At 40.5% G+C, this 26,121-nt stretch overlaps 2 protein-coding genes across 4 annotated transcripts in view; one reads left to right on the top strand and one right to left on the bottom strand.

Moving 5' to 3' along the window:
• The window catches only part of MOSPD2 (motile sperm domain containing 2), a 96,230-nt gene extending 94,404 nt beyond the window's left edge, over window positions 1-1,826 (bottom strand). The window contains exon 1 of the mRNA XM_075594098.1: window positions 1,649-1,826. Within this exon, the coding sequence (XP_075450213.1) occupies window positions 1,649-1,657 (9 nt within the window). The 5' untranslated portion in view covers window positions 1,658-1,826. The remainder of the gene's footprint in view (window positions 1-1,648) is intronic.
• On the top strand, window positions 1,758-25,227 carry FANCB (FA complementation group B). 3 transcript variants are annotated; one of them, XM_075594095.1, is made up of 9 exons: window positions 1,758-1,909; window positions 4,791-5,800; window positions 8,116-8,271; window positions 12,558-12,653; window positions 14,981-15,109; window positions 16,183-16,355; window positions 18,546-18,994; window positions 21,865-22,108; window positions 24,520-25,227. In XM_075594095.1, exons 2-9 carry the CDS (start codon window positions 4,850-4,852, stop codon window positions 24,935-24,937), a joined length of 2,616 nt encoding a protein of 871 aa, XP_075450210.1. In that variant the 5' UTR covers window positions 1,758-1,909; window positions 4,791-4,849; the 3' UTR covers window positions 24,938-25,227. The 3 variants fall into 3 exon arrangements, with proteins under 3 accessions (XP_075450210.1, XP_075450211.1, XP_075450212.1); XM_075594096.1 differs by lacking the exon at window positions 1,758-1,909 and adding an exon at window positions 1,921-2,129; XM_075594097.1 differs by lacking the exon at window positions 1,758-1,909 and adding an exon at window positions 1,921-2,182.
• The last annotated feature ends 894 nt before the right edge of the window (window positions 25,228-26,121 follow it).

The following is a 26,121-nucleotide window of genomic DNA, read 5'->3' as shown; positions in this document are numbered from 1 at the left end:
ATCCCCGTCCCTACACCTGGTGTGTGTGATACAGCATCCCAGTCCCTACACCTGGTGTGTGTGATACAGCATCCCCAGTCCCTACACCTGGTGTGTGTGATACAGCATCCCCAGTCCCTACACCTGGTGTGTGTGATACAGCATCCCCAGTCCCTACACCTGGTGTGTGTGATACAGCATCCCCAGTCCCTACACCTGGTGTGTGACACAGCATCCCCAGTCCCTACACCTGGTGTGTGACACAGCATCCCCGTCCCTACACCTGGTGTGTGACACAGCATCCCCGTCCCTACACCTGGTGTGTGTGATACAGCATCCCCGTCCCTACACCTGGTGTGTGTGATACAGCATCCCCGTCCCTACACCTGGTGTGTGTGACACAGCATCCCCAGTCCCTACACCTGGTGTGTGTGACACAGCATCCCCAGTCCCTACACCTGGTGTGTGTGACACAGCATCCTCAGTCCCTACACCTGGTGTGTGTGACACAGCATCCTCAGTCCCTACACCTGGTGTGTGTGATACAGCATCCCCAGTCCCTACACCTGGTGTGTGACACAGCATCCCCGTCCCTACACCTGGTGTGTGTGACACAGCATCCCCGTCCCTACACCTGGTGTGTGTGATACAGCATCCCAGTCCCTACACCTGGTGTGTGTGATACAGCATCCCCAGTCCCTACACCTGGTGTGTGTGATACAGCATCCCCAATCCCTACACCTGGTGTGTGTGATACAGCATCCCCAGTCCCTACACCTGGTGTGTGTGATACAGCATCCCCAGTCCCTACACCTGGTGTGTGTGACACAGCATCCCCAGTCCCCACACCTGGTGTGTGACACAGCATCCCCGTCCCTACACCTGGTGTGTGACACAGCATCCCCGTCCCTACACCTGGTGTGTGTGATACAGCATCCCCGTCCCTACACCTGGTGTGTGTGATACAGCATCCCCGTCCCTACACCTGGTGTGTGTGATACAGCATCCCCGTCCCTACACCTGGTGTTTGTGACACAGCATCCTCAGTCCCTACACCTGGTGTGTGTGACACAGCATCCTCAGTCCCTACACCTGGTGTGTGTGACACAGCATCCCCAGTCCCTACACCTGGTGTGTGTGACACAGCATCCCCAGTCCCTACACCTGGTGTGTGACACAGAATCCCTGTCCCTACACCCTGGTGTATTACACGGTATGCCTGTCCTTACACCTGTTGTGTTACACTGTATCCCTGTCACTACACCCTGGTGTATTACACGGTATGCCTGTCCTTACACCTGTTGTGTTACACTGTATCCCTGTCACTACACCCTGGTGTATTACACGGTATGCCTGTCCTTACACCTGTTGTGTTACACTGTATCCCTGTCACTACACCCTGGTGTATTACACGGTATGCCTGTCCTTACACCTGTTGTGTTACACTGTATCCCTGTCACTACACCCTGGTGTATTACACTGTATCCCTGTCACTACACCCTGGTGTATTATACGGTATGCCTGTCACTACACCCTGGTGTATTACACGGTATGCCAGTCCTTACACCTGTTGTGTTACACTGTATCCCTGTCCCAGCACTAGCCTTTATCTTTCCCTGGGCCTGCCACAGCTTGTTGCAGTGCACCACTGATCACATTAGATACTCACATCTGCCATCGTCCCCGCGGCACCTCGCACTCTGCCCTGCTCAACGGCTTCCTCCCTGACGTCACGCAGCACACTCTCCTCCCTCCCCTAATGGGACAGAGTCACGTGACACGCGATCCCGCCTACTGCTGCCCGGGTTTGCTTCCGCACCGGAGCCTGGTCACGCGGAGAGGAATTCGTTGACGTCAGTGGCCTGTTTAACTGCTGCGTGAAAAAAAAGAGAGAGAGAGTGAGAGTTGTTGTTATCCGCCAGTGCGACCGGTGAGATGCGAGCTGCTGCTGCTGCTGCCCGGCCTCCCTGGCCAGCCGGCGTGCCTTGCGGGGCATTCCCCTGCTCCGTGTCATTTACTGACTAGTTGTAGTGGCCGCTATAACCGTCTCGCAAAACTTTCTCACGACACCCCCGTGGGGTATAAAACAGGTTTTACTTTTGGGATGGAGGCATCAGGCCAATATCCCGCGAAATGGGTGCAGTTGGAGGGTATGCGGATATCATACTATGTCTCACAGTATTCAAACCATGACAAGTATTTTGTAAGCATAAGTTAATTGCGCCACTAATTCCAGCACTTGCAGCAACATTACGAACGTACACATAGTTCCAACACGCAGATCGATATATGGATGTGCAATACACAGAAATAAACACAGACCCACACATTTCTGCATGCTGTTACACTGTGTTTCTGAGTGTTGTCCCCTTAACCATTCAGAGGTGTATAGCCCTCACTGGGCCTTTGCAAGGATGGCTTTTAACAAGATGAGACAGCTGCTTCCCAAGTGATCATGGCCATGCCATACTTACTTTATTTGACCTTATCCCTGGGGGAAAGAGCCTCTTTAGGCTGCATCCACGCTAGAGCTGAGCGCGCGGAGTTTAGTTTCTGCAATTTAAATTGTCCCGTCCCCGCCCACGTGGTCGCAGGCACGCACGCTCACCCAAGCTTCGAGCTCGGGGAGACAAAAAAAAAAAAGAGAGAGTTTGAAGCGCGCTCAACAAGCCTCCAATGCCACCCGCGCATGCTTGCAAAATAGCCAGGACACCCGGCGCTCATGCTTGGAGAGCTGGTGACGTCACCGCTCTCAAGCATGAGCGCGGTCAGCACCAGCGGGGCCTTGGCCAGGTAGGGAACGGGCGTGCTGGCGCTCGTGCGCTGCGTCCTGCTCAACCGGGGGATTCGTGGCCGGCTAGGTGCGCGCGTGTCTGGGGGCATGGCCACGATGTCACGGAGCTGGTTCGCCCTCATTGGGCGAACCGCTCACGTGACGCACTTGCAAGCAGCAAATCCAAATTTTCGTGCTCGGCAAGCAGCTAAGCGCCGAGCAGGCACGCCCGCCCGCTCAAGCTGGCCACACACATTGCTGCAATGTGTTTCATTGTGGCCAGCGTGAGCGTGCCCGCCCGCTCAGTGCCACCCTAGACGAGGCCTTATACCCAATTGAAGACAGGCTTAATGCAAAGCTAGAGATCTCTCATTTTCTTGCCAATCTTCCTGAAATTAAAACATTCAGGTTGGCCAGTGATTATGGGGCAGGATAATCCTTTTTATGGGATTTTTTAGTTACTATGTGGCTAGTTGGAAAATCAGTTGTTACATAAGATACATTTATTTTATTTTCACCCCGATTCATTTTTTTTTTTTTGTGAGCGCCAGTATTTTCCCTTGGGGAGAAGTGTTGATTTAAAAAAATAAAAAAACAGCATATGCAACTATATTAAGTCTTACTCTGGCATATCTACTTAAACTTCTACATAATCTGCTATTTACATACACTGATTTTTACTTTCAGATGTTTAAAAATCCAACAATTTGTAGGGTCCTAAGCAAGCCCAGAACAAACACTGAATGTCTCCTCCATCTACACAAAACTCAAATGGTGACTCTGTAAAAGTCATCTGTCAGTCACAAGCATGCAATGCATGAATGTGTAAAAAAACCTGGACTATGATTAACGTGGCTCCAGAAAATGTATCCTTCTCAGATTTTACTTTACCCCAGTCTACAAGCCTCAAACTAAAAAGTAATAGCATTATTTAATTGTATATCTTTAAACGCATACATAGGTTAATAAAAATAAGCAATATTTGCCTCATGAGAACCTCCACTTACACATGTCAGGACTATCCAACGTCACTTCATGAGCATTAAAACCCTTCCTCATCTCCCTCGTGAAGTGTTTTGTATGTAAATTAGCAGCAAACAGTACATGTATGCACTGCAAATATCTTGTGCATTCGGAGAATCATCATATCTTTGAACAACGGTCCTTGGGAGATTAGTCTTGGAGTTCTGAACTCAAGGGAAGCCCATGGTTGCTGAGCTTTTAAAATAGACCTGAACAAGTCCAGTGACCGGGCTCACGGCCAATAGGAAGCTGCAACATCTGCCCATGATATCGAGACTTCTTAGTGGCTGACACCGTGGTCATATTTGATATTTGTGTTTGTAGTATTCACAAACCTTTTTCACAAGTGTTTTCTTGGCAACTGGAGGCATTTTGGAGTTCAGTCCCACCATTTATATTCAGAGAACTCTCTGATGCAGATAAAAAGTAACAATTACATTCCAGGGGTATTGATGCTTTCATATACAGTAATCCGCATGAAGTGTATTATATTATTCTTTGAAACTGGACTTCAACAATAATGCTGCGCTTTCAAATTTCTTCAGCACTGTTTGTTGGGTTGCATTGTCTAATGAAATGGTTAATATGTGATGTCACTTAATGATAGAGGCAAAAATGATTGTTACATAATTAAGCAATTGCACAATGAAACACTTTGACTTTAAACAGTAGCTCAGTGGTAACTCTAGTGTCAGCTCTCCTTGTGACCTTGAGCAAGTCACTTCATCTCTGTCTCTGGCACAAACATTAGATTGTAAGTTCCTTAGAGCAGGGACTCAGTGCCTGCAAAATTCTATGTACAGTTCATTGTCAGCAATTTACAATAATTGTAAATGTTACTGTAGTATATATTATTATTATTTACAAGGCGCACACACGTTAGAACTGAAACAATCCAGTATTTGAGATTGCCTGCAGTTTTTTATATACAGTGTAATATATATGTTTTATATAAACAAGCTAGGGTAATAACATTTCAAACACAAACTAAAATGTCAACATTTTTGTTTTTAAGGTTGAAAGAATCCTTACGCTTGCTTCATACTGAAATTCAAATTGATGCATTAAGAGACAATGGAAAAAAATAAGTTTCATGATGAGAAACATGAACGTTTTTTATCTTACAATGGGGAAGTCCTTGCATTTCAGATAGCGCCAACTAAAGGTGGTTCCGGTATGTCGGAGAAGACAGCTTCACTTGACTTCAGAAGGACAAACTTTCAGACAGTCTCCGGAAAGTTTATTGAAACCTCTACAGGACAGTACAGCTTCTCGACTGGTCGTTCTAGCAATGAATTGGTTTGTGTCAGCTGTGTTGCAGACTCTAGAACTGGAGTAAACCTGCCTTGCATTTTGCTGAGAACAAGCAAAAAAAAGAATAGTGGAATATCAAAATGCACCTTGCTTATGCTCCACAGCTCCAATGAGCTTGAATGCTGTCTGACATTCAAACTGGACACTGAAACAGTACATGATCTACAAATGTGTGATGGCCCAACTGTTTTATGGAGACATCATGATAAACTCCTTTATGTCTCGCCTCAAACTTCTGGAGTTGTAACCGCTCCAGTCAATGTTACCTCAATTCAATGGTCAGGTGAAATAGAAGGAGAAGGAATAACTGTCTTGGGAATCAGAAACACTAGTTTTCTTGAGGAGGGGAAAGGACCAAACACCTTCAGTCTGGATGGAACCCTTCAAGGAAGTGAGTTTGTAGCATACTCTATTGGAACGCAGCAAACAGTCCCTGCTACCTGCTTTCTACCACACGCGTACAGCAGTATTATACGTTGCCTACAGGTGTGCATGATGCAAGTAGAGAATGGCAAATATGAGACCTCAGTTGTTGCAGCAAGCAATAAACAATTGATCTGGTTCCATAATGGTGTCCCTAAAGAGGTTTGTCAGCTTCCATTTGAAAATCCCTTCAAGTTACAAGTAGCTTCCACAAGCAGAGGGGATTTGCTGTTTATTGTTTCTTTTGCTACTGGAGATGTCTGTGCAATATGGAAGGACAGCTGGCAGGTATTTATTTACTTAAAAAATCTATATTGCTGCTGAATTTATCAACAATGACAAAATCCTCTTGCTCCTTTAGGTTCCTATCCTATATCTTACAGAACTCTTAATTATTTACAACGCAACAGAAACTCTTGCTCAACTAGTATACAAGTAATCAATATATACAAATAGGAGGTGAAAAAAAGCAACCACTTGCATTCTATCTCAACCTTCAAAATAATTGTAATATAGGACTTCCAGCTTCTGTAAGGTCCCTTGTTTTATCACACCGGATGTTGCATGAGGCATCATCATCTCTCGTATATACAGTACAGGGAAAAGGGAGACCAAAAAGCGCACCAGCACAAACGGAGCAGGAAGAACCCAGGACAAAAAAATGATTAAAAGGGCACTTTAATGTGGCAAAAGACCCATCCAATGCATTTCGAACGTCGCAGCGTTCTTTTTCAAGGATAAAACACAATGTGATAACATCCATTATATACCCTCTTACCTGTGGGCCATTTCGCGCCAAAAATCAGAACCTGATGACGTCATAACAGAGCGACTCAGTGCCGATATAAGGGCAAAAGGAAGTACCAAAGGCAGTGTGGCCATCTTGGATGTGGGCAAACATAGGAACACAATAACAAAGCTTTATTGACCATTCCAGCAGAACAAAATACATTGCAGCTAACTGGACAAGCATATTTAAACGAAATAAAGCTATATTAAACTAAACTAATGCTTAATAAAGGGTACTATTATATCAAGAAAAAACATGAACAAGGTGGATTAAAAAACTAGCTGTGTTGCAACTAAGTTATATACAAAAAAAAGTTTAATGCGACTGAGTTCCGAACTTGCACAAGACAAACTACATTTGTTTGGCCATGTTTTTTGGTCATCAGTATGTGTTGACTAGCAGTGGAATGCATATGTATTAAAGTGATAATACTAGTCTGCCATTTACTTTTGGAGATCTTATAAAAAGTAGACATTTTTATTGGTCTCGGTTGAAAGGAAACCACAAAATACACTCAAGCTGGACTCTGACAGCTGCCTATTCTTAATTACTGTAAACCATTTAGAAATATAACAAAGCAGATCTATTTAAAGAGAAAACAACAAGAAGGTTGGAAGGGCTTGTTTAAGCCGTTCGGGCGTCGTAAAACGGGCCATAGGGATGCAATGACTAGCGTCGGATAAGCCGTTCGTCGTAAAACGAAACGTCATAAACCGAGGACCGCCTGTATTTACTAATAAGCAAGGCTTTTTCTGCTACTTATACTGTCTTTGCGGGTTATTCCTCCCATGTTGCTATACTGTATCGACAAACACGGTAATACTTTGTGAGTAACCTATGGCCCATATGCACAAAATAGTGCTAACCTTTACTCCAATTAAAATTAATTGGAGTAAAGGTGTGTGCTAAAGCTTAGCACCCTTTTGTGGATCTGGGCCTATGGGCGCCAAATTTTTACTATCATTTCAGTGGTGGGCATTGCTTAAAGGAAATGCAGAAATGTGGGGAGGGAGGCACTCCTTTCTAAAGGAAATAATTATGCATTATAATGCCGCAACTGCAAACATCCTGGATGCATCAAAGTGTAGAGCGAATGGCACATCAGACTGTAATAGATTTCAAGCTTAAGTAGAGCTTTTATCTATTGATGTTGCGCTTTAAAATCACATCACAGGATCCTGATGAAATTGTGATTTTACAGCGAAAGTCAGCAAATAAGTTCTGTTTAAGCTTTAAATCTCTTACAGTCTGGTGGGCCATTCTCGCTGCACTTTGATGTATTGCTTAAAGGTGTAGTTCCTCCTAGGTCCGAAGTGAACATATTTGTTTTCCACCAGATAGAAATACATAAGACTGTTATTTGAAAGCAGCAATCCCTCCCCTTCCACCCCAGAAGCCTATGTGTTTAACTCATATAATGTTAGTATCTTTCTCGCTGAAGACCGCCCATTTAAGACCACTGTACAAGGGTGCCGCTGTAAGCCAATATATGTCCAGTCATTTGTGATATGTGACATTGAAATAAGTTTATTTGTGTGTTTTTCAACATTTATTAGATAACATTTATTGACCCTATTGCCACTATTCGTATATATGCTAGGGTTCAATAAAGGAGTTGGGTTATCCTCAGATTATTAGCTAAATGTACAATACGTTTACTGACACACCTATTGCAGCCACTTTTGACCTTCCTTTTAAAAATCCGTAATTGTCATTATTCATTTAGTATCAATTGTACCATAATGTGTTAATACAGAATTTACAACTGTAATGCCACACTCTATACTTTTAATTTATATTTACTGTGTTCCAGATAACAGCCACGTGGCAGCGAGTGAGATCCGTACTGGTGGACGATTTTGTTGGCACGGGGTCCGAGCAAATGTTATTGCTGTTTAAGGATGATCCAATCAATTCAGCTGGCCTGCAAATATTCAAGATAACAGATTGCAGTGAAATTAACTTTGCAGTAAGTTTAGTCTACAAAAAAGCCTGTATTTGCAAACAAGCTCTGTTAATATGAAAATTGTGCAAAATGTAATGTTATTCTTCATTAGAAATGGTGCTAGCAGGAAATATATGGCATAGGTCAACAGCATATTAATTATATCTTCAAATACCAACACCTGTATGTTTTCGCTTCTAATATCCACAATAGTATATGTAACATTTCATACCCTCCTTTTGGATCCAGACATTCAGGGAAGCATTGAAACAAGCAGAAAGATTTCCTCTTAAGACAGTGGGTTTTTTTTTTAACCTTTTTTTGGTTAAGGAACCCTATAATTATATTGTGAAATTCTGCAGAAACCCCAACCCTCTCTAATAGCGTGTCTGAGATGAGATGCTTTGTAAATTCTTCTGTATTTGGTACCATTTTCAAATGACCTGAAAATTACAGGGAACGATGTAGGGATGTGCTAGGAACCCCTGTTGAAAAACACCGCTCTACGGTCTCTTCTAATCAAGGAGAAGGGCAAGTAAAGGTCGCAAGCTTACGGAGGTTTTAACTGAAAAGCACAGAAAAAATATCACCGACTGATCATCTTGCACTTCCAGTCAAAACTGATAAACACCGTAAATTAAGCATTCTTTCCTATTAAATTCCACCTCTTGTGACAGCTAGTCCACAGGTAGGAGACAGAGGCATCACAGGGGTTGGAAACGTAAAAAAAAAGTGCACTGATAAATACTTAATTCAAATGTGTCATTTTTTTTTATTGTTGACACAAATAAACACAGATTTTTTTTTTTTTTACAAAAAATGAAAACACCACAAAACACTTGAGAGGTTTCAGAAGCTCAATTTATCATCACTTTGGGGTCCTGCTTAAAAGCTAACACCTACTGTAGCTATATCTGTTTGAGACTTTGAATTATATTATACTTATAGAATTAAAGTTAATTTATTTTCAATATGGTATTGGATTCAAATTACAAACATAGGTGCACCAAAATAAAATCAAATAACTGGTGACTGGCAGTAATTTGTGAACACACCACTACCAAACATATACACCCATACACACTTAGAGTGGATCTCAATGGATAATTAACCCTTTGTCCACCAATACTTAAAATATACACTGTGTATGGAACAAGATGGAAAAACACTTACACAAGTGTAGTTGAACAATGTTGTTGGAACCACTCAGCAAATAGAAATATCCCAGCAGTAATTTATAAGGGGAACAAAATGAAACATTTCACAGCACTGCTATATACTAAGATTTAATATTGTACATACAAACAAACACATGGAATAAAACTCACAAATGATTACTTTTTTTTCAAAGCCTTTCAACCCTTTAAGCCTGATTGTGGGGCCCTTTGGGGTATGCTCTCTCCGGAACTGCTGATACCCACGCTTTGGCTGTGAATGCAGTCTGCTCCGACTCTCTGTTTGGAAGCCCATGTGCAGGGAATCTCCTGGTGCAGCTTCCTAGTTAGCCCTGCCCGTACCGTCCTGATAACGTCACATTTAGTGATGAGGCAACACACTAACAATGCTCGAGCAGCATATCACAAACTGTCCACCGGCAGTCCACGATCATAAGATCTACAACCGCCACCTCCCCCCCCCCCCCCCCACACACAAGCCCACAGGCAGCTAGGTATTTCAGGTGGATTCAGAACGAAATGTGAGAATAAAGTAATTTAACCCAACATGTTGGACTGTTGTTTGTGGTTTGCTGCTCGAGCACTGTTAGTGTGTTGCCTCATCGCCGCGTCACTGAATGTGACGTTATCAGGACGGTACGGGCAGGGCTAATTAGGAAGCTGCACCAGGAGATTCCCTGCACCAGGAGATTCCCTGCACATGGGCTTCCAAACAGCGAGTCGGAGCAGACTGCACTCACAGCCAAAGCGTGGGTATCAGCAGTTCCGGAGAGAGCAAACCCCAAAAGGCCTCACAACCAGGCTTAAAAGGTTGAAAGGCGTTGAAAGAAAGGAATAATTTGTGAGTCTTTTTTGCATGTGTTTGTTTGTATGTACAATATTAAATCCTTGTATATAGCAGTGCTGTGCTGTGTTTTCATTTTTTCCCCTTATAAATGACTGCTGGGATATTTCTATTTGCTGAGTGGTTCCAACAACATTGTTAAGCTACATTTTTGTAAGTGTTTTTCCGTCTTGTACCATACACGGTGTATATTTTAAGTATTGGTGGACAAAGGGTTAATTATCCATTGAGATCCACTCTGGATCAAGTGTGTATAGGTGTATATGTTTGGTAGTGATGTGTTCACAAATTACTGCCAGTCACCAGTTATTTTATTTTGGTGCACTTATTATATCCTAACGCTTGTTGTCTAACTTGTCCTTCCCCTTTATCACACGTAACGATCATATTTTTTAAAAGGGGGGAGTGTGCCGAGCATGCGCATTTTAAGTGAATCTTCTTTGTCTTTTGTCACAAAAATTGTATTTGGGATGGTGATGTTTTTAATTAAAAATCAAAACACAATTTCAGTGACAAAACACAAAGAAGTGTGACTTAGAACGCTCGTGCACGGCACTAATATTTGTGTGTGCGACTGCTTCTGTGATTGCGTGTATGTGTGTGTGTCAGCACCGGTATCACGGGGGACGCGCCTCTCTACCTGCCCGGTGTTCCCATCTCCTCTCCTCCACCTTGGTCAGTGGCGCACATGCGCAGAGGCCTGCGGCCATGTGCAGAGGCCCGCGGCCATGCGAAGAGGCCCGCGGCCGTGCGCAGAGGCCCGCGGCGCGTATGTGTGGGGGAAGCGCCATTGTACTTGGTGGACAAGGGCGGTACTGCGCATGCGTGGAGGGGGCATGCAAGCGCCTCTTCTGCGCGTGCGCGACGGGTGCATGCCCATTAGCAGTGTGACGTCACTTTTGTTACGGTTTGTCATTGCAAAGCAATGCATTTTTTCCCATGAAAACCCTGTAGGCGCTAGCAAAGAAGTTTCACTTCAAAAATGTCTCCTCAATTTAACAGACGTGTCTTTGGGCCATTACAATTTCTTACAAAAATATCTTCCAATGCAGTACAGTATGCAAGACCAGCACAGTAACAAAGTAGAAAGTAGTGTGAATAGATTTTACTGGCACAGGCTATTGCCGCAGGTATGTTAAACAAGCTTAGAATCTAATGGGATCTGGGGGAGGGATTAATAAATATGAGGCAGGAATGCTTTGTAAGGTGAGAACGCTGTTAATGCTGTTTGAAAGGAGCTGAAGAGGAGAGGTGATTGTAGCCTGTTTTCAAAGGCTGCTAGAAAGCATGTACTGTATATAGAAGGGGACAGAGGAGGAGCTTTTTGGAGTTGTACGCTTTCTACAGTGCTCCTCCTCTGAAGACTGAAGAGCAGACATTCATCGCATCTCTTGAGTAGATGTCTACGGGTGTGGTTGGCTGCTTAATATGGTATCTGCTAATGCTTACCTCAGAAGTGCTGTAAAAACTGAACACAATAACATATGGTACATATGGTAATTCGCTCAATCTTCTCGTGTATTGAAACAGTGAATGTTACATTCATAATGCCAAAGGTTAATACAGACACACTGCTTGATAATGCTATACATTTGTTTCACTATTCACTATCACTTGACATACACCAGAATTCTTCTCCTTAAGAATAGCACTGCAAATCGGTGAAGAAAATCCTCTGAACAGGCAGGGAAGAATCTGGGGGATCGGTGCCAGTCAATCTGGGGGATCGGTGCCAGTCCAAGGACTACTGTTTAAGAACCATTACTTGAAACCATCTTAAAAAACGATTGCATGTGTTGCTGTCATATAAAGAAACAGAATCATTAGAAAATAAGACACATACAGTATTAGGCCGTGATACCCAAAGTGGCAGAGCGTGCAACGCCAAAACAAATACCAGTTTTCCAATGAGCGCGCGCGAATTTAGAGACGATCTATACAATTGTTTTTCAGTAGCGACGGCCGCGTCACGTGAGCGGGTTCGGTCAATGAGGGCGAACCGCTCGCGTAACGTTATGGCCATGCCTCCTGCCTGCAGGTTTCAGACGTGCGCATCGCCCTGTGGGAGCGCGCCTGGCTGCCACCGGTATAATCAAGGCCTTAGCTTTGCTCTTTAATGAACTTCTCATGTAGTTTGACATCAATGTTTCAGTACTTTCTGCAAGTATTTATTGTATTTTGTGATTCTTCGCTTCCTTGTTAAAAAATATATATAGTTTTCTTTACAGTACACTTACAGCAATGACAATGGACTCTCAAGTTAATTCACATTCTTTTGTTTTTTAATTTAGAGTGACATGTGTAACATCAAAGAAGATGCATCAACTGAAGATGAGCTGCAGGAAAACCAGTTTCTTACTATTCAGGCGTTAGAAGCAAGGTTACAGGTTTGATTTTAACTTTAAAAACTTACATCTCATAGGATAACATTTAATAATTACCTGAAAAACAACAATGCACATCCTTAGTTACCTAAAAATTCATTCAATTCCACCAAAGAATTGAAAAAAGAATAATGAAGTGTTAACAGTTGATGCCTCATGGAGTTAAGGCCTATACCTACAACACTGCGGCAGCGAGATCCGGTGACGTCGCCGGGTGGTTTGTGCACAACCAAAAGCGATCTGTAACGCTACTGCAGGGAGACATGGCCAGATGTGATTGGCTAAGAATTTGGGGCCTGTGATTGGTTTGACAGGGATGCACTGTGATTGGCCTTTCAAATCACATGACCCGGCCGTCGCTTGGGAAAAACAATTTCTCATGTCTCCTGAGGAGTTTGCAGCTTTGCAGTACGTACCTTGGCAGCTGTCGCAATTGGTATGTGTGTTTACATTTGGTATGATGTATTTGTTTTTCGGACTTGCAGCATCACGCTACGCTTGGAAGCAGGCGATTTGGTTTATAATCACGACCTTACACATATATTGTACGATAGAAGAAGTCCAGAGCGCACAAATTTGCAGATTCAAATGTATTACAGATGCAGCGGCCATTATCCGACCATTTATGGGGTTGAATGACGCACTATATTGCGTCATGGTCTGAGATGGTCCTCTGCAGATTAAATGGCCCATTGGATTAACACAGCAGGGGTTCATGCTCTTTTCTCAAACATCATGCTATGAGAGTTGTGCGCTGTCTTTTCTTTTATAAATTATATGAAGGGGGGGGGGTTGCAATCTTTATCTAATGTGTTTTAGTGAAGACACCATGTTAATCCTGAAAAAGATTCATTGTTAACTTTGTTTCTTCATTGTTTGTATAGCAATTATGAAGCCATCATTGGCCCAACAGATACATATAATTAGTTGATGTGCTTGGGCTCAATTTGGCCTGGAGAAATGTGAAACATTTATTTTTTGTCAGGATGCAAATAAGTAAAACTTAAAGGGTGATGGGATCTTTATAAGGAACTCATTTATATTGATAAATTGTTTTAAAAAAAATGTTTAAAAAAAGGTGCGACCTGTAAAGTGAGACTGCCACTTTAAATACATATTTGTTACGCTGCTCAACCCTCCAGTGCTAATGGGCCCATTAGGTGGGCCTAGCTGCTCTTATTGTATTGTATGTCTTTATTTATATAGCGCCATAAATGTACATAGCGCTTCACAGTAGTAATACATGTTGTAATCGTATAAATAACAAATAATATAAATAACAGGTCATGGGAATAAGTGCTTCAGACATAAAAGTAACATTAAGGAAGAGGAGTCCCTACTCCGAGAAGCTTACAATCTAATTGGTAGGTAGGGGAACATATAGATACAGTAGGAGGGAATTCTAGTAAGTGCGTCTGCAGGGGGCCAAGCTTTATGTATCATGTGTCCAGGATTATCCAGTGCTATTCATATGCTTCTTTAAGCAAATGTGTCTTAAGGTGGGTCTTAAAGGTGGATAGAGAGGGTGCTAGTCGGGTATTGAGGGGAAGGGCATTCCAGAGGTGCGGGGCAGAAAGTGAGAAAGGTTTAAGGCGGGAGAGAGCTTTAGATACAAAGGGGGCAGAAAGAAGACATCCTAGAGAAGAACGCAAGAGTCGGGATGGTGCATAGTGAGAAATTAGGGCTGAGATGTAAGGAGGGGCAGAAGAGTGTAAAGCTTTAAAAGTGAGGAGGAGAATTGAGTGAGATGCGGGATTTGATCGGAAGCCAGGAGAAGGATTTCAGGAGGGTAGACGCGAAGACAGATTTAGGAAAGAGTAGAGTGATTCTGGCAGCAGCATTTAGGATAGATTGTAGGGGAGACAGGTGAGAGGCAGGAAGGCCAGACAGCAGGAGGTTGCAGTAGTCGAGACGGGAGAGAATGAGGGCCTGAGTCATAGCAGTCGAGTAACAGAGGAAAGGGCGTATCTTTGTGATATTGCGGAGGAAAAAGCGACAAGTTTTAGAAACGTTTTGAATGTGAGAGGAAAATGAGAAAGAGGAATCGAGTGTGACCCCTAGACAGCTTATCTGCCTTTAAATCGAGTGTGACCCCTCTTATCTGCCTTCAATTTGATGTGTCTATTATCTAACACTTCTACGGTTCTAAATCTATCTGTTATGAAAACTCTTCTGCTGGATAATATCATTTAATGGTTATTTAAGTCTAATTTAAAATGAGTATTAAACAAATGTGTTGGTATAATTGCAGGTACATTGTTGATTCCACTTTACGTTATGTAAGTTTAGCTGTTTATACATGTTGTTACCACTGTCTCTCCTGCTTACAGGCAGGTTTGCTTTCTCTTCAAGAATTGAAGAAACATTTAGAAGTCAAAGACAGGGTCCTAAATTCATCATGTGAGGCATTGACACACATGGTCCAAGGCAACAAGCCTACTTTGCACTCTGAAGAAGAGGTAAAATAAATAAGCAATATTACTTTCATTTTAAAGATGCTTTAAACATGCACCTGATCTATATGTGTATACAATGTTGTATGAGGGTTTTACTGTTCAGCGTTAGACTACTGTATGTTTTCACACACTTTTAAGAAAATGTTGATATGAATGAATTTTTATAGGGTTGTATTCATTCCTATATTTCCTTGGAAATAGCTATCTTTTTTTCCTTTAGAGAATATAACAGACAAGGAAAATTGTCTGGAGGGGACTGCTACATATTGCAATATACTGAAGGGGTTATTTAAATATATATTTAGGGTAGAATGCAAAGATTGCAGATGTAGGGTGTAACCTTAAAAATATCTTGGTGGTAGGAATGAGAGGCGAGAAGGTTTGAGGCAGACCTTTACATACAGTATCACATTGCAAATCCTAGTCCTCCCATTTAAGGTGGGTCTGCTCTTAGTCCATAAAATTGATTGTATGTATGTCTTTATTTACATACATGTGCAGCGGCCATTATTCGAACATTTTACGTTGTATACCTCGGAATACCCATACATGGCGCGTGATTTCTTCCACCGTACCGCCTTTAGACGCGAGTGCAGAAAATAGCATTTTAGTGTTCTGGCTTTTAAACACCTGAAATTGACACCGAAGCACAGTACTGTACACATTACAATTCATTCATTTCTGCCACAGATACACGAAGAATTGCTCCCAAAGAAACAATCCGTGAAATTCAAATAAAGCAACCTCGATAAACACGGGTGCCTAGTGTGATTGGCCGCGTGAATGCCGCATGGAATACTGCAGAGCACACGAAAACGGCTCCGTGAAATGTTTGAATAACGGCCGCTGCATCTGTATTGCCATTAATGTACATAGTGCTTCACAGCACTAATACTCGTAATTAGGGCTGAGATGTAAAGATTACTATTTTATACAAGTACTGTAGCGCTTTTATAAATTATACAATTTGATCATTCCTACTTTTTTTTTTTTTAATTTGTTCATGGGAACTTTATGACAGTTATTTTGTCAATATGGATGTTTTTTCCGTCTAACATTTAATGTCCTTTTCAAAGGAGGGTCTGGTCTCTCTTTGGGATGATGATGATTTAGAGAACAGTGCCTACCCATCTGCTTCAGAAATTGGTTCCTCAGCCGAAGATCCAGAGTATTTTGTTGAGAAAGTGTGGCAACGTGTTGTTGATGACTTGCTGGTGATTGGTGTGAAGCTTAATAATTCCGCATATTTGTAAGTTAGAAACTTGTATACCATGTAACTTAAATTCCCAGTTCTAAGAGTTAAAAGAAAGACTGTTGTGTGCTAAGAGGCATACCCCGCATTAACGTACGCAATGGGATCGGAGCATGAATGTAAAGCGAAAATGTACTTAAAGTGAAGCACTACCTTTTTTCCACTTATCGATGCATGTACTGTACTGCAATCGTCACATACAGTACGTGCTTAAGTGATGTAAATAACGCATTTGTAACAGGCTCCATAGTCTCCCCGCTTGCGCACAACTTCGGTACAGGTAGGGATGTGGTATTGCTATTCAGGACATGCTGACAGGCGCATGCATGAGCTGCCGTTTGCCTATTGAGCGATATGTCCTTACTCGTGAGTCTACTTAAAGGGAGTGTCCTTAAACCGGGGTATGCCTGTATGAGTTTTATATTGACACAAAAGGCCACTTTTGCAGTCAATTATAAAGTAGATATTTTTCCTGTACTGTCACTTGGAGGGTTTTTGTAAAGTAAAAAAAAAAAGTTAAACCCTTGAATCAAAGTAGGGAAGATGAGATGAGGTGATGGTCAGAGGGGGAAATGGAGAAATCAGAGAGAGAGAAAAGTTTTTAGTGAAAACCAGATCTAGGTTGTGGCTATCCTTGTGGGTGCTGGCTGCATTCCATTGTTGAAGGCAAAAAGAAGAGGTTAGAGAGAAAAAGCGGACAGCCCAAGGGAGAGAGGGGTCATCAATGTGGAAGTTGAAGTCCCGAAGGATAAGTACAGGGAGTCTGAGGAGAGAAAGAAAGAGAGCCAGGATTCAAAGTGAGAGAAAAAGGCAGAAGGGGGATGAGTAGAGAGAGGAGAGAAGATCTGGACAGTGTGAGCCTCAAAGGAGAGAAAAGCAAGAGAGGGAGGAATAGGAAGGGTACGGTAACAGCAGAGAGGAGAGGAGGAGCCCCACGCCTCCACACATTCCAAATTGTAATGAATATCAGCACAACAAGATCATAGAAAAAAATAATAAAGATATTACTTTATTAATACATATATATCACACGCAGAGCAGATGTTTCTGTACCCCTGGGTATCAAAACGTCACGTGTGGGTGTGATATGTATATATTAATAAAGTAATATCTTTATTATTTTTTTCTATAATCTTCTTGTGCTGGTATTCATTTCGATTTTGAATGTTAAACACGTATGTAAGTATACCTGACTGTATGTATGTGTATATTTATATCTATATATATAGATACACATACATACATACATACATACATACATGGGACGAGTGCATTTTGCCCGCTGTCGAGTGTTACCGGCCCATAGCCTCCCGTTGTCATGGCAACGCAACGTCTTTTGACGACACGTATCCATTTTCACACGAGTTGCAAGGGGAGACACTGGAGTTTGAGGGAGAGACGCAGGAGAATTTCGGGAGACGCCGCACCACCCGCTGCTAGTAAGACATTGCCAGCAGGTAGAGTGAGGGGGGGGTGAGAGAGGGAGGGGGCTTAATACAGTATAAGACTAACAAAATTGGGGACGCGAGTGAGTGGCTTTAAAAAAAAATTGTCATGCCCCATGTGTGTGTGTGTGTATGTATAAATACAGCTCAAACCCCTTACAACGCTGTGCTTGGGGTCCAAAGAATCACATCGCGTTATAAGCGGATCGCGTTAGAAATAATGTACGATTGGATGCATTGTACAATAAAGTATTTAAGACACCAATAATCGGGTTGTAAAGTATTCATAAATACGAAAATTGGGAGCCACGCTTGCATCACGTTATAAGCGGATTCGCGTTATAACAGAGTTTAGCTGTGTGTGTGTGTGTGTGTGTGTGTGTGTGTGTGTGTGTGTGTGTGTGTGTGTGTGTGTGTGTGTGTGTGTGTATACTGCATATATATATATACATATACACTTTAACTGTATTTTTTAAATATTATACAAAAAAAAGAGTAGTAGCCAGGATTGCGGCTTTAAGTAGTTGATAAAAAATAAAAAAAAATACGGATGGAGGAGCAGAAAGAAAAACAGTTCGTCATTGTTTATTATATTTCAAATATAAAATAAATGACCTGCCCTGCTAATGGAAGTCTAAAACGCAGCATTATTTCTTCTGGAGGAGATGCATTTGCTTCATGCTTCAATGTCATACTGAAAAATGCAAGCTTGTTTACAGCACCATTATGTTGTTTTTTACAGATCACTGAGCAACATGGGCTTATCACTTATAATGGATCAAGAAATAGCTTCGATCTCCCCAGTTACCAAGTGTCACACAAATGTGCTAAAATTGACCAAGAATCTCTCCCTAGTTTCTAGTGCTGCCTGCCAAACAGGACCTGTAATCAAAAAACGAAGACTGTGCTGTCACAGCAAGGACAATATTTCAAGAGATTGCAGTGGAAGGCCTTGCTCTCCATCCTTTCAAAGTGATTTGGAACACACAGTAACTGCTGTCACAGAACTGTCTCCACTGTTAGCACTTTATAACACTAGTTGTGTGTTGCTGCTGCATGCCAGGAGGAAACATCAACCTGACTGTTTACATAAAAGCGAGAGGCTGACTATACCATGCGGGAGAATGTCTTTAAGCCTTGAAGATGTTTTAAAAGGGAAACATACAGTAAATGTATTTGAACACTGTCAAGGTAAATTCTTAAGATTTAGTTTAGCTCACCCCTAAATTATTCAATGCAGCTAGAACACAAAGCCTTTGTTTATTTGCAAGTTTGAATTGAGACTGCTAAAAACTTATGTCGTTTTAAACTCATCGGGTTAATTAGAATTAATGGCTTTCATCTTATCTACTGTATTTTGCAAATACCACCCCAAATTAAGAGAGAAAATTACAACTAGTTTTACCTTTATATAAATTAAGCTACTGCCACTTATATCAGATTTGACATAGAGTAATGGCTTCTGTTTGTGTATCATCACAAACAAAATCACTGTTGCATTTCCATGCTAATTTTTTCAAGAGGTATGTTTTTGACAACTATAATGCAAAAGACAAACTGTTGACACTCACATAGTTGAATGTAATGAATATAAATGACCAATTATGATCCTGTAACTTACTTATGGGTCAGTCTAGCTCTGAATTGTAATGCGAGAATATGTGATCTAATGTATGGTTAAATTAAAGAAGTAGAATCCAAAAACCCTAAACTGTTGTATCACAACGTTCTCTTATTAAAGTTTCTACTGCAAAGAGAAATTATTAGAAACAAAAATATTAAAGTACTGCAAAAATATGTAAATTAAAGAACAAAAAGGAGTTGCTTTCGCTGATGTTTTTTTTTCTTTGAATAGCTTGGGTTTGTTTTCACGTAGCAGTAGTCAAACCTAACCCCCTCACTCCTGTCTCTGTTGGTACTATATAAACAGAAGAAAAACTCTTTACTGAAAGGTAACTTTACAGGATGACGATGATTCAATAAATTCAACCTCTTGTAGTTGCAGTTAATCATAGCTCCAAAATAATCCCGGGTTAAGGTTTAAAAGGGGCAGTTTAACCTACTCTATTTTGTATACAGTTATCCAATTAAATAATATAAACCCAGAACTAAAGACATTCCTGAACTTCTGTAGAAGTGATTTAACTTTTAATCATAAATCATTTACCTGCAAGTAATTTTAAATCATTTATTAATGTTACTTTGCAAACATAAACTGAAACTTGGCAGGGATTTCACTTCCTGGAACGGCCCCTTTTTGAAGGATGCCATTTTGATGGGCAGCTTTTCGCACAGGAAAAAGTCCTTCCCTTCCTCCTGACTGGTCCTTTGACATATAGGTGGAAGTTGGCCGAAAGACGATTGAAACGCGTTGTCCTTTTTCAGTGTCCCTATTGTATTTCTTTCTTTTTTCTTTATCATCTTCCCATTAACTGTATGCCGCATATCATCCCTTCTCAGGGAACAAACTTGTTTGGAAAATGATTGTGATATTATTTAGGAGACACGTTAATGATTGAGGATGTTATGACATTCTTGGAGACAATACTGTGTGCAATGTACATGTTTTGTTACATGCCCATATGTTGCCAGTCATTCTGTTGCTGCAGCATTATATCCTTCTCTGCCATTTGCTTTGGTGCTGTCCCAGAACCTGGCCTTCAGGCCCATATTTAAAATATGTTTTTACAATGTTTAAAATTAAGAGGCTGATCATGTAAAATGGCAGGTGTGTTACATATATGTATGTTTTCATTTAATTACATTATAATTTGCTAGGCAGAACTGGTACAAATTTAAAATGTTTACTAAATAAGCAATTTCTTAACCTTAGTAGAATTGGGGGAGGGGGTGCCGCTGTGATTCTCCCAGCTTCAATGATCTCCCTTCTTCCCTTCCGGTTGCTGGTAAATTTAACTTAGGGAAATATGGCCACTACATTCACCAATAGAAAGATAGCCATGTCATCATCAGGAGAGAATGTTGTGGCTTTCTATTGGCCCCCGCAGCTAAGTAAGACTGACTTCAGTGACCATATTGTTGTTTTGGCCAAGTACTCTTTTTGACCTCAGCAGGAAACTCCAGGGCAAGAAAGATAAGGAAATGGAGCTGTACAAAGTCCTGCTTTAAACTGATAATATATATATATACACTGTGTGTGTGTATGTATATATATATATATTTATATATATATATATATATACATACATATTTATTTTTTCTAAAAACCCTCCACCGTATAGCATATCACAAGTAATATTTCTATGTGTGTGTGTGTGTATATATATATATATATATATATATATATATATATATATATATATATATATATACAGTACTCAGAGTTTTGCAATTTTTTGCTTTATGGCATGGCATAAACGATGCAGTAATCTTTGTAAGATAATAACTAATATTGGAAAAAAAAGATGTATGCACTACTTCAATTGCCTTAGAAATACCTAGTTAACTCTACTGCCAAATATTAATGGTGCAATTTCCACAAACAATCTTTGAGAAAGACACCTGAAAACTAAGTGCTCCTAAAAATATTCTGCTGCATGTATTTGTTAATTAATCATTTTTCACTCGCTTCAGGCAGCAAAACTAGTATTTTCTATAGCGAACATAGCAGCTGTTACTCTATTTCCACAAAAAAAATTAAGTCTATATTTTATATAAATAGTATATATATATTATATATATAGTATATTCAAAATCTTACAGGTCTGTTCATACAGTATCGGGGATTGTACCTTTTTAAACAATGTTTGTGTTTTTATTGCCACTACATGTAACATCTCATTTTCTGAAGCATATGTACCTTTCTTAAGTATTATATCCAGTCAGATCAGGTCAGAAAGTTAGGAAAATAGTGACTGGTTTTAAAAAAAAAAATGTGGCTTTGCAAACCTAGAACACTACAAATTTGCATAAATGGAATTCATAAAGCACTAATACATTTCACCTTACAACAGAACATGTGAAAATAGTGAAGAAGAAGAAATAAATGTTAGAATAAAAATCACTATGTAACTTCATTATCGTAATTCCTCTGTTTTCAGTTGGTGGGAATTCGGAAGACGTTTTTGCGGTTTTGGCAGCATTTCAGAAATGTTGTTTTCATATATACTCACCTGACTGCACATTGGCATCAGTGAAAGTCTGGCTAATGGGGCAAATGCAAGGGAAGCCAGTCCAGCAATTCCCTGAAATCATTTTCTGTGGGAGACCAGGAAGCCTTCAAGGTACTCTCTTCATCTGGAATCCAAAGACCCCCTGTGAAGGAACGCTTACAGTCTTCTACAGGTATACCATTCGTAGCATAGGTTTATCTTATATACTATGACACAAAAGCCTTGCCATCGTCATACTCAAAGATTGAAGTTTAAAGCATTAGTAATCTTGGTAAATATATATATATAATATTTTACACACATCGCTTCTGTATCCTGATTGAATGCTGCATTATAGAACTGCCATGTCATATTCTATTTTAGAAATAAATTCTTGTAAAATAATCTGGAAACTTGTTAAAGAAAACTTCAGCATGATTACTTTAAAACTTTACTTTTCACATATCATCACGACAATAACAGCAGCAGTATTTTTTCTTTTATGCTTGCTGTACGGAAGAATAAACCCTAGGTAACATTGCACGTGTGCTTTTTGAAGTTAGTTTATCAGAGTTCCATTTGACATAAGGTTAATAAATAGGTAGGAAAGTTCACATTACATCACTGTATATATCACGAAGTGCATGCTGTATAAATGCATAGTATACAGTAAGTACACATTTCTGAAGCACAATGCAGTATTTAAACTGTGCACATCAAGATTTTGTATATGCAAATAGAAACATTGAGTTAATAATTTAATCCTTGAGCTAACTGACCTGAATTTGGCTCCTGATGCTGCATTGTGAAGCAGATTATAGACTGGACATATACAGACAAGCTGGTGCATTTCCCCCTGCATTCTTATTTTGTTAAATATTTCTTCACCATCCTTTATAAACAAGTGCCTTATTTCACTTGCCTAGTTTTTATCCTGGTCACTAATTTTTCTTAAGCTGTATATTTTATTCCTAAAAAAAATAGCCCAAAACTTGGACTTCAAATAATCAAATTTGAGAAGACTAGGCTACTACAGCTACTCTGATGAGACACTTTGTAGTATGCAAGGAAAACTGCTCTGGTGGAGGTGGTAATGTGAAAATAAAAAACTGGTGTTGCCATGTAAAAACTATCCTGCAGGCTTTGGACTTTTGTAAATAAAACTAAACACAGGTAGAAAACAAATCAAATAAGGTTCTGCTTTAACTTTGAGGGCCCTAATAACATATCTGGTACAGCATGGGAGCTACAGTATCTTGCCAAGTGTGACTACTAATGTATAAATTAAATGCGTTTTCAGCATGATTGACAAAGGAATTGGGCTGTAAAGTTTTTAGTCGGTTACATTTTCAAGTTTTGTTGTTGGCATACGGTAATGCCTTTTTAAAATTAAGCTTTAAAGCAGGGGTGGGGAACGTCAGGCCAGAGGGCCTTATAAGGCCCTCGATATCATTTGGTCTGGCCCTGCTAAGGCAACTGCTATAACCGGGGTCGCGCTAATTTTTTTTTAAATGGCCGCCGCGCATCCGATCGGGAGGAGGGAGGAGGTGGTGTGAGGCGCCGGCAGCCGTACACGATCCCCAGCAGCCACCGTACTAGCCCCAGCGATCCCCCAGCAGCCACCGTACTTCCCCCACACTCCCCCCGCAGCAGTCCCTGCAGCATTCCCCGCACTTCCCCCATGCTTCTCCAGCAGTTCCCCCCCGCACTTACCCCAGCATCCGCCCTACACGATCCCCTCAGCAGCAGCAGCAGCAACTACCAGAGGTAGGGGGGCGGGGTTCTGTGTGCCCGCATGCCTGCCGTGTGCCTGCCTGTCTGTGTCTGTATGGCCCGCGAACGATGTTATAAATATCCAAATGGCCCTTGGCAGAAAAAAGGTTCCCCACCCCTGCTTTAAAGGCATATTCAAATCATGATGAGCATGCATTAATGTTTTGTGTAGTTATGTTGTGTTATTCCTCTACGCATATGTCATTACTTTCTAAAAACCATATTGTGCTTCAAAATACGTAATCTAAAATTGCACTTTTCTGATTTTTTCCTATTTGTTGCCTCATGCAGAATGGTTAATATAATTCTGACAGAATGACACAAAAAATTGCTTGAATAATGTGACATGTATTGCTTTACTTATAATTGTATATACCTGTATTTAAAATTAACCAAGTCTATCCCACTGACCAGTACTCCTAATCCTTAAACTGTCTGCATCATAAAAGAAATCTGGTATGTTTTTATAACATTAACTTCTGAAAAATTGCAGTATTGCTTCTTGTAATTTTCTGTGGACACTAAACTTAATTTTTAGTATAATTATCTGTTATAGTCGCCAACATTGGTAAACAGTCACTATCCAGTTTTGCATTAGTAATTAATTTGTTTGGCCAATGATTTTTCTATTTCAAAATACTTATGTCATACAGACAGATTCATCAAGCAGCAGTACAGGTTAATGCTCTCAATCCAGCGTTACAGTATCTCTCATTTACATGTGTGTTAGTGCCTGATGAGGTGCGCTAACCTGTACCGGCACTTGATGTATTTGCCTCAAAGAGTCTTATATTTTTAAATTAATACACAATGTATTTTGTGCTTTTTCAGGAACCAGGCAGTTTTAATCCAATGCCTTTACAGTCTCAAAAGTGTTCTTCCTCCAACATGTGTGGTAAACATCATAAGGTTAGGGAACAAGGATTCTTTGACTGAAAACTTGGCCCTGTCTCTGGAAGAGGAGTTGCTTGCTCTCAGAAGTTCGTTGTCCTCTGCAGCAAGTGAAGTTGAAAAAGAATTGACCCCGAGGTGTAAATCGAAGAAGAAAACCAGTAACACAATAGGTTCTTTATCTGACACAAGAGACCGTGTACAAAAGTACAGAGAGGAACTTCAAATTGAACAGAAGCAAAGCAAGCTGGGAGCTCACTTAACTACAAACAGTAACCTATACAGACAAAATACTCTGAATATAGCCCATATTCAAATGAACTCTGACAGAATTGCACAGAGACTAGCTAAATTATGATATATATGCAAAATTAAATGTTTCTTCTTAAGGAAATTGTTACAGTTGTGAAAGTCTAAAACAGTATCAATGGAGAACATTCATATCTGTCCAATAAAAAATACTTCTAAATCCTATATCAAAATCAATATGTTGAATTAAACTATATCGTTTATGTTAGATTATTTAGCATTTAACTGAACCTAGAAAGTTAAGTAAATACTGAAGGGTGAATTGGCCATTAGTTATCCTATTCTTTGGAAAATGTTACTCGTAAATTATGTTTTAAGTGTGTATAGTTGTTGGATTAACACACCGTGAAATCACACATAACGGGCTAAAGGATACCAACATGGAAAATGATCATACGTTGCAACATTGGCATTCCTGCAAAACAGGTGCAAATTGCATCATTTTGACTGCATCACTTTGTGTCAATATTTCAAGATTCTTAGCTTTAATTTTGTGTTTGTGGCAGCAAGCATTTTGGAACTGGATGAGAGGAAATAGCAAGAGCAATACTATAGTGAGATGTATAAAATCTGGTCCACTTTTTCGTTACGTCAAATAAATCTGCTAGGTGGTGGCTTTAAATGCTGCTCCTGAGATCTGCGCCAAATGTAAGAAACAAAATTAATATGTTTCATATTTGTTCCACTGGCTTAAATTTACACAGATCAATATTTTTGTTCACTTATTTCAGCACAAGTTACTTTTCTTGATATATACATACAGTATCACCCAAATGTTAATTCTGCCATTATAACATACTAACTTTGATCTATAAAGAACTCCCAAATAGCTGAATTTTAAGGCATCAATTACTCAATATAAGCCCTTAAACCTATTATCTCATTGCCATTGGTTTGGTTTGTTCTGAGAAGGACTTCATCTTTAAGTAGAAGTATTTTATTGTTGACTTGCTTTGAAGGTGCATTCCTCACCTGCTTGCCAGGAAGAAACCATTCAATAAGTAACAATAATTCAGTTACACTTCGTGTTGAAAAATGAAGCACTTTCACATTCAACGCTTGAAGACAAAAGAAAAGTGTAGGATGGAATCAGCAATATTTTTTTCTGAACTTTTGCCTCTAAATTGTTTGGAAAAAAAGAAAACAAAGCATTTGAACAGTGTACAGTCTAACCTCAAGGCAAGGATGTGTCATGTTGACACAAAGTATCCCAAAATAAAGATTGCTACTTGG

This window comes from Ascaphus truei, chromosome 3 (assembly GCF_040206685.1).
Source record: "Ascaphus truei isolate aAscTru1 chromosome 3, aAscTru1.hap1, whole genome shotgun sequence".
NCBI lineage: Eukaryota > Metazoa > Chordata > Amphibia > Anura > Ascaphidae > Ascaphus > Ascaphus truei.
Note: the sequence above shows the minus strand (reverse complement) of the source record. Positions and strands in the feature narration are given on the sequence as shown.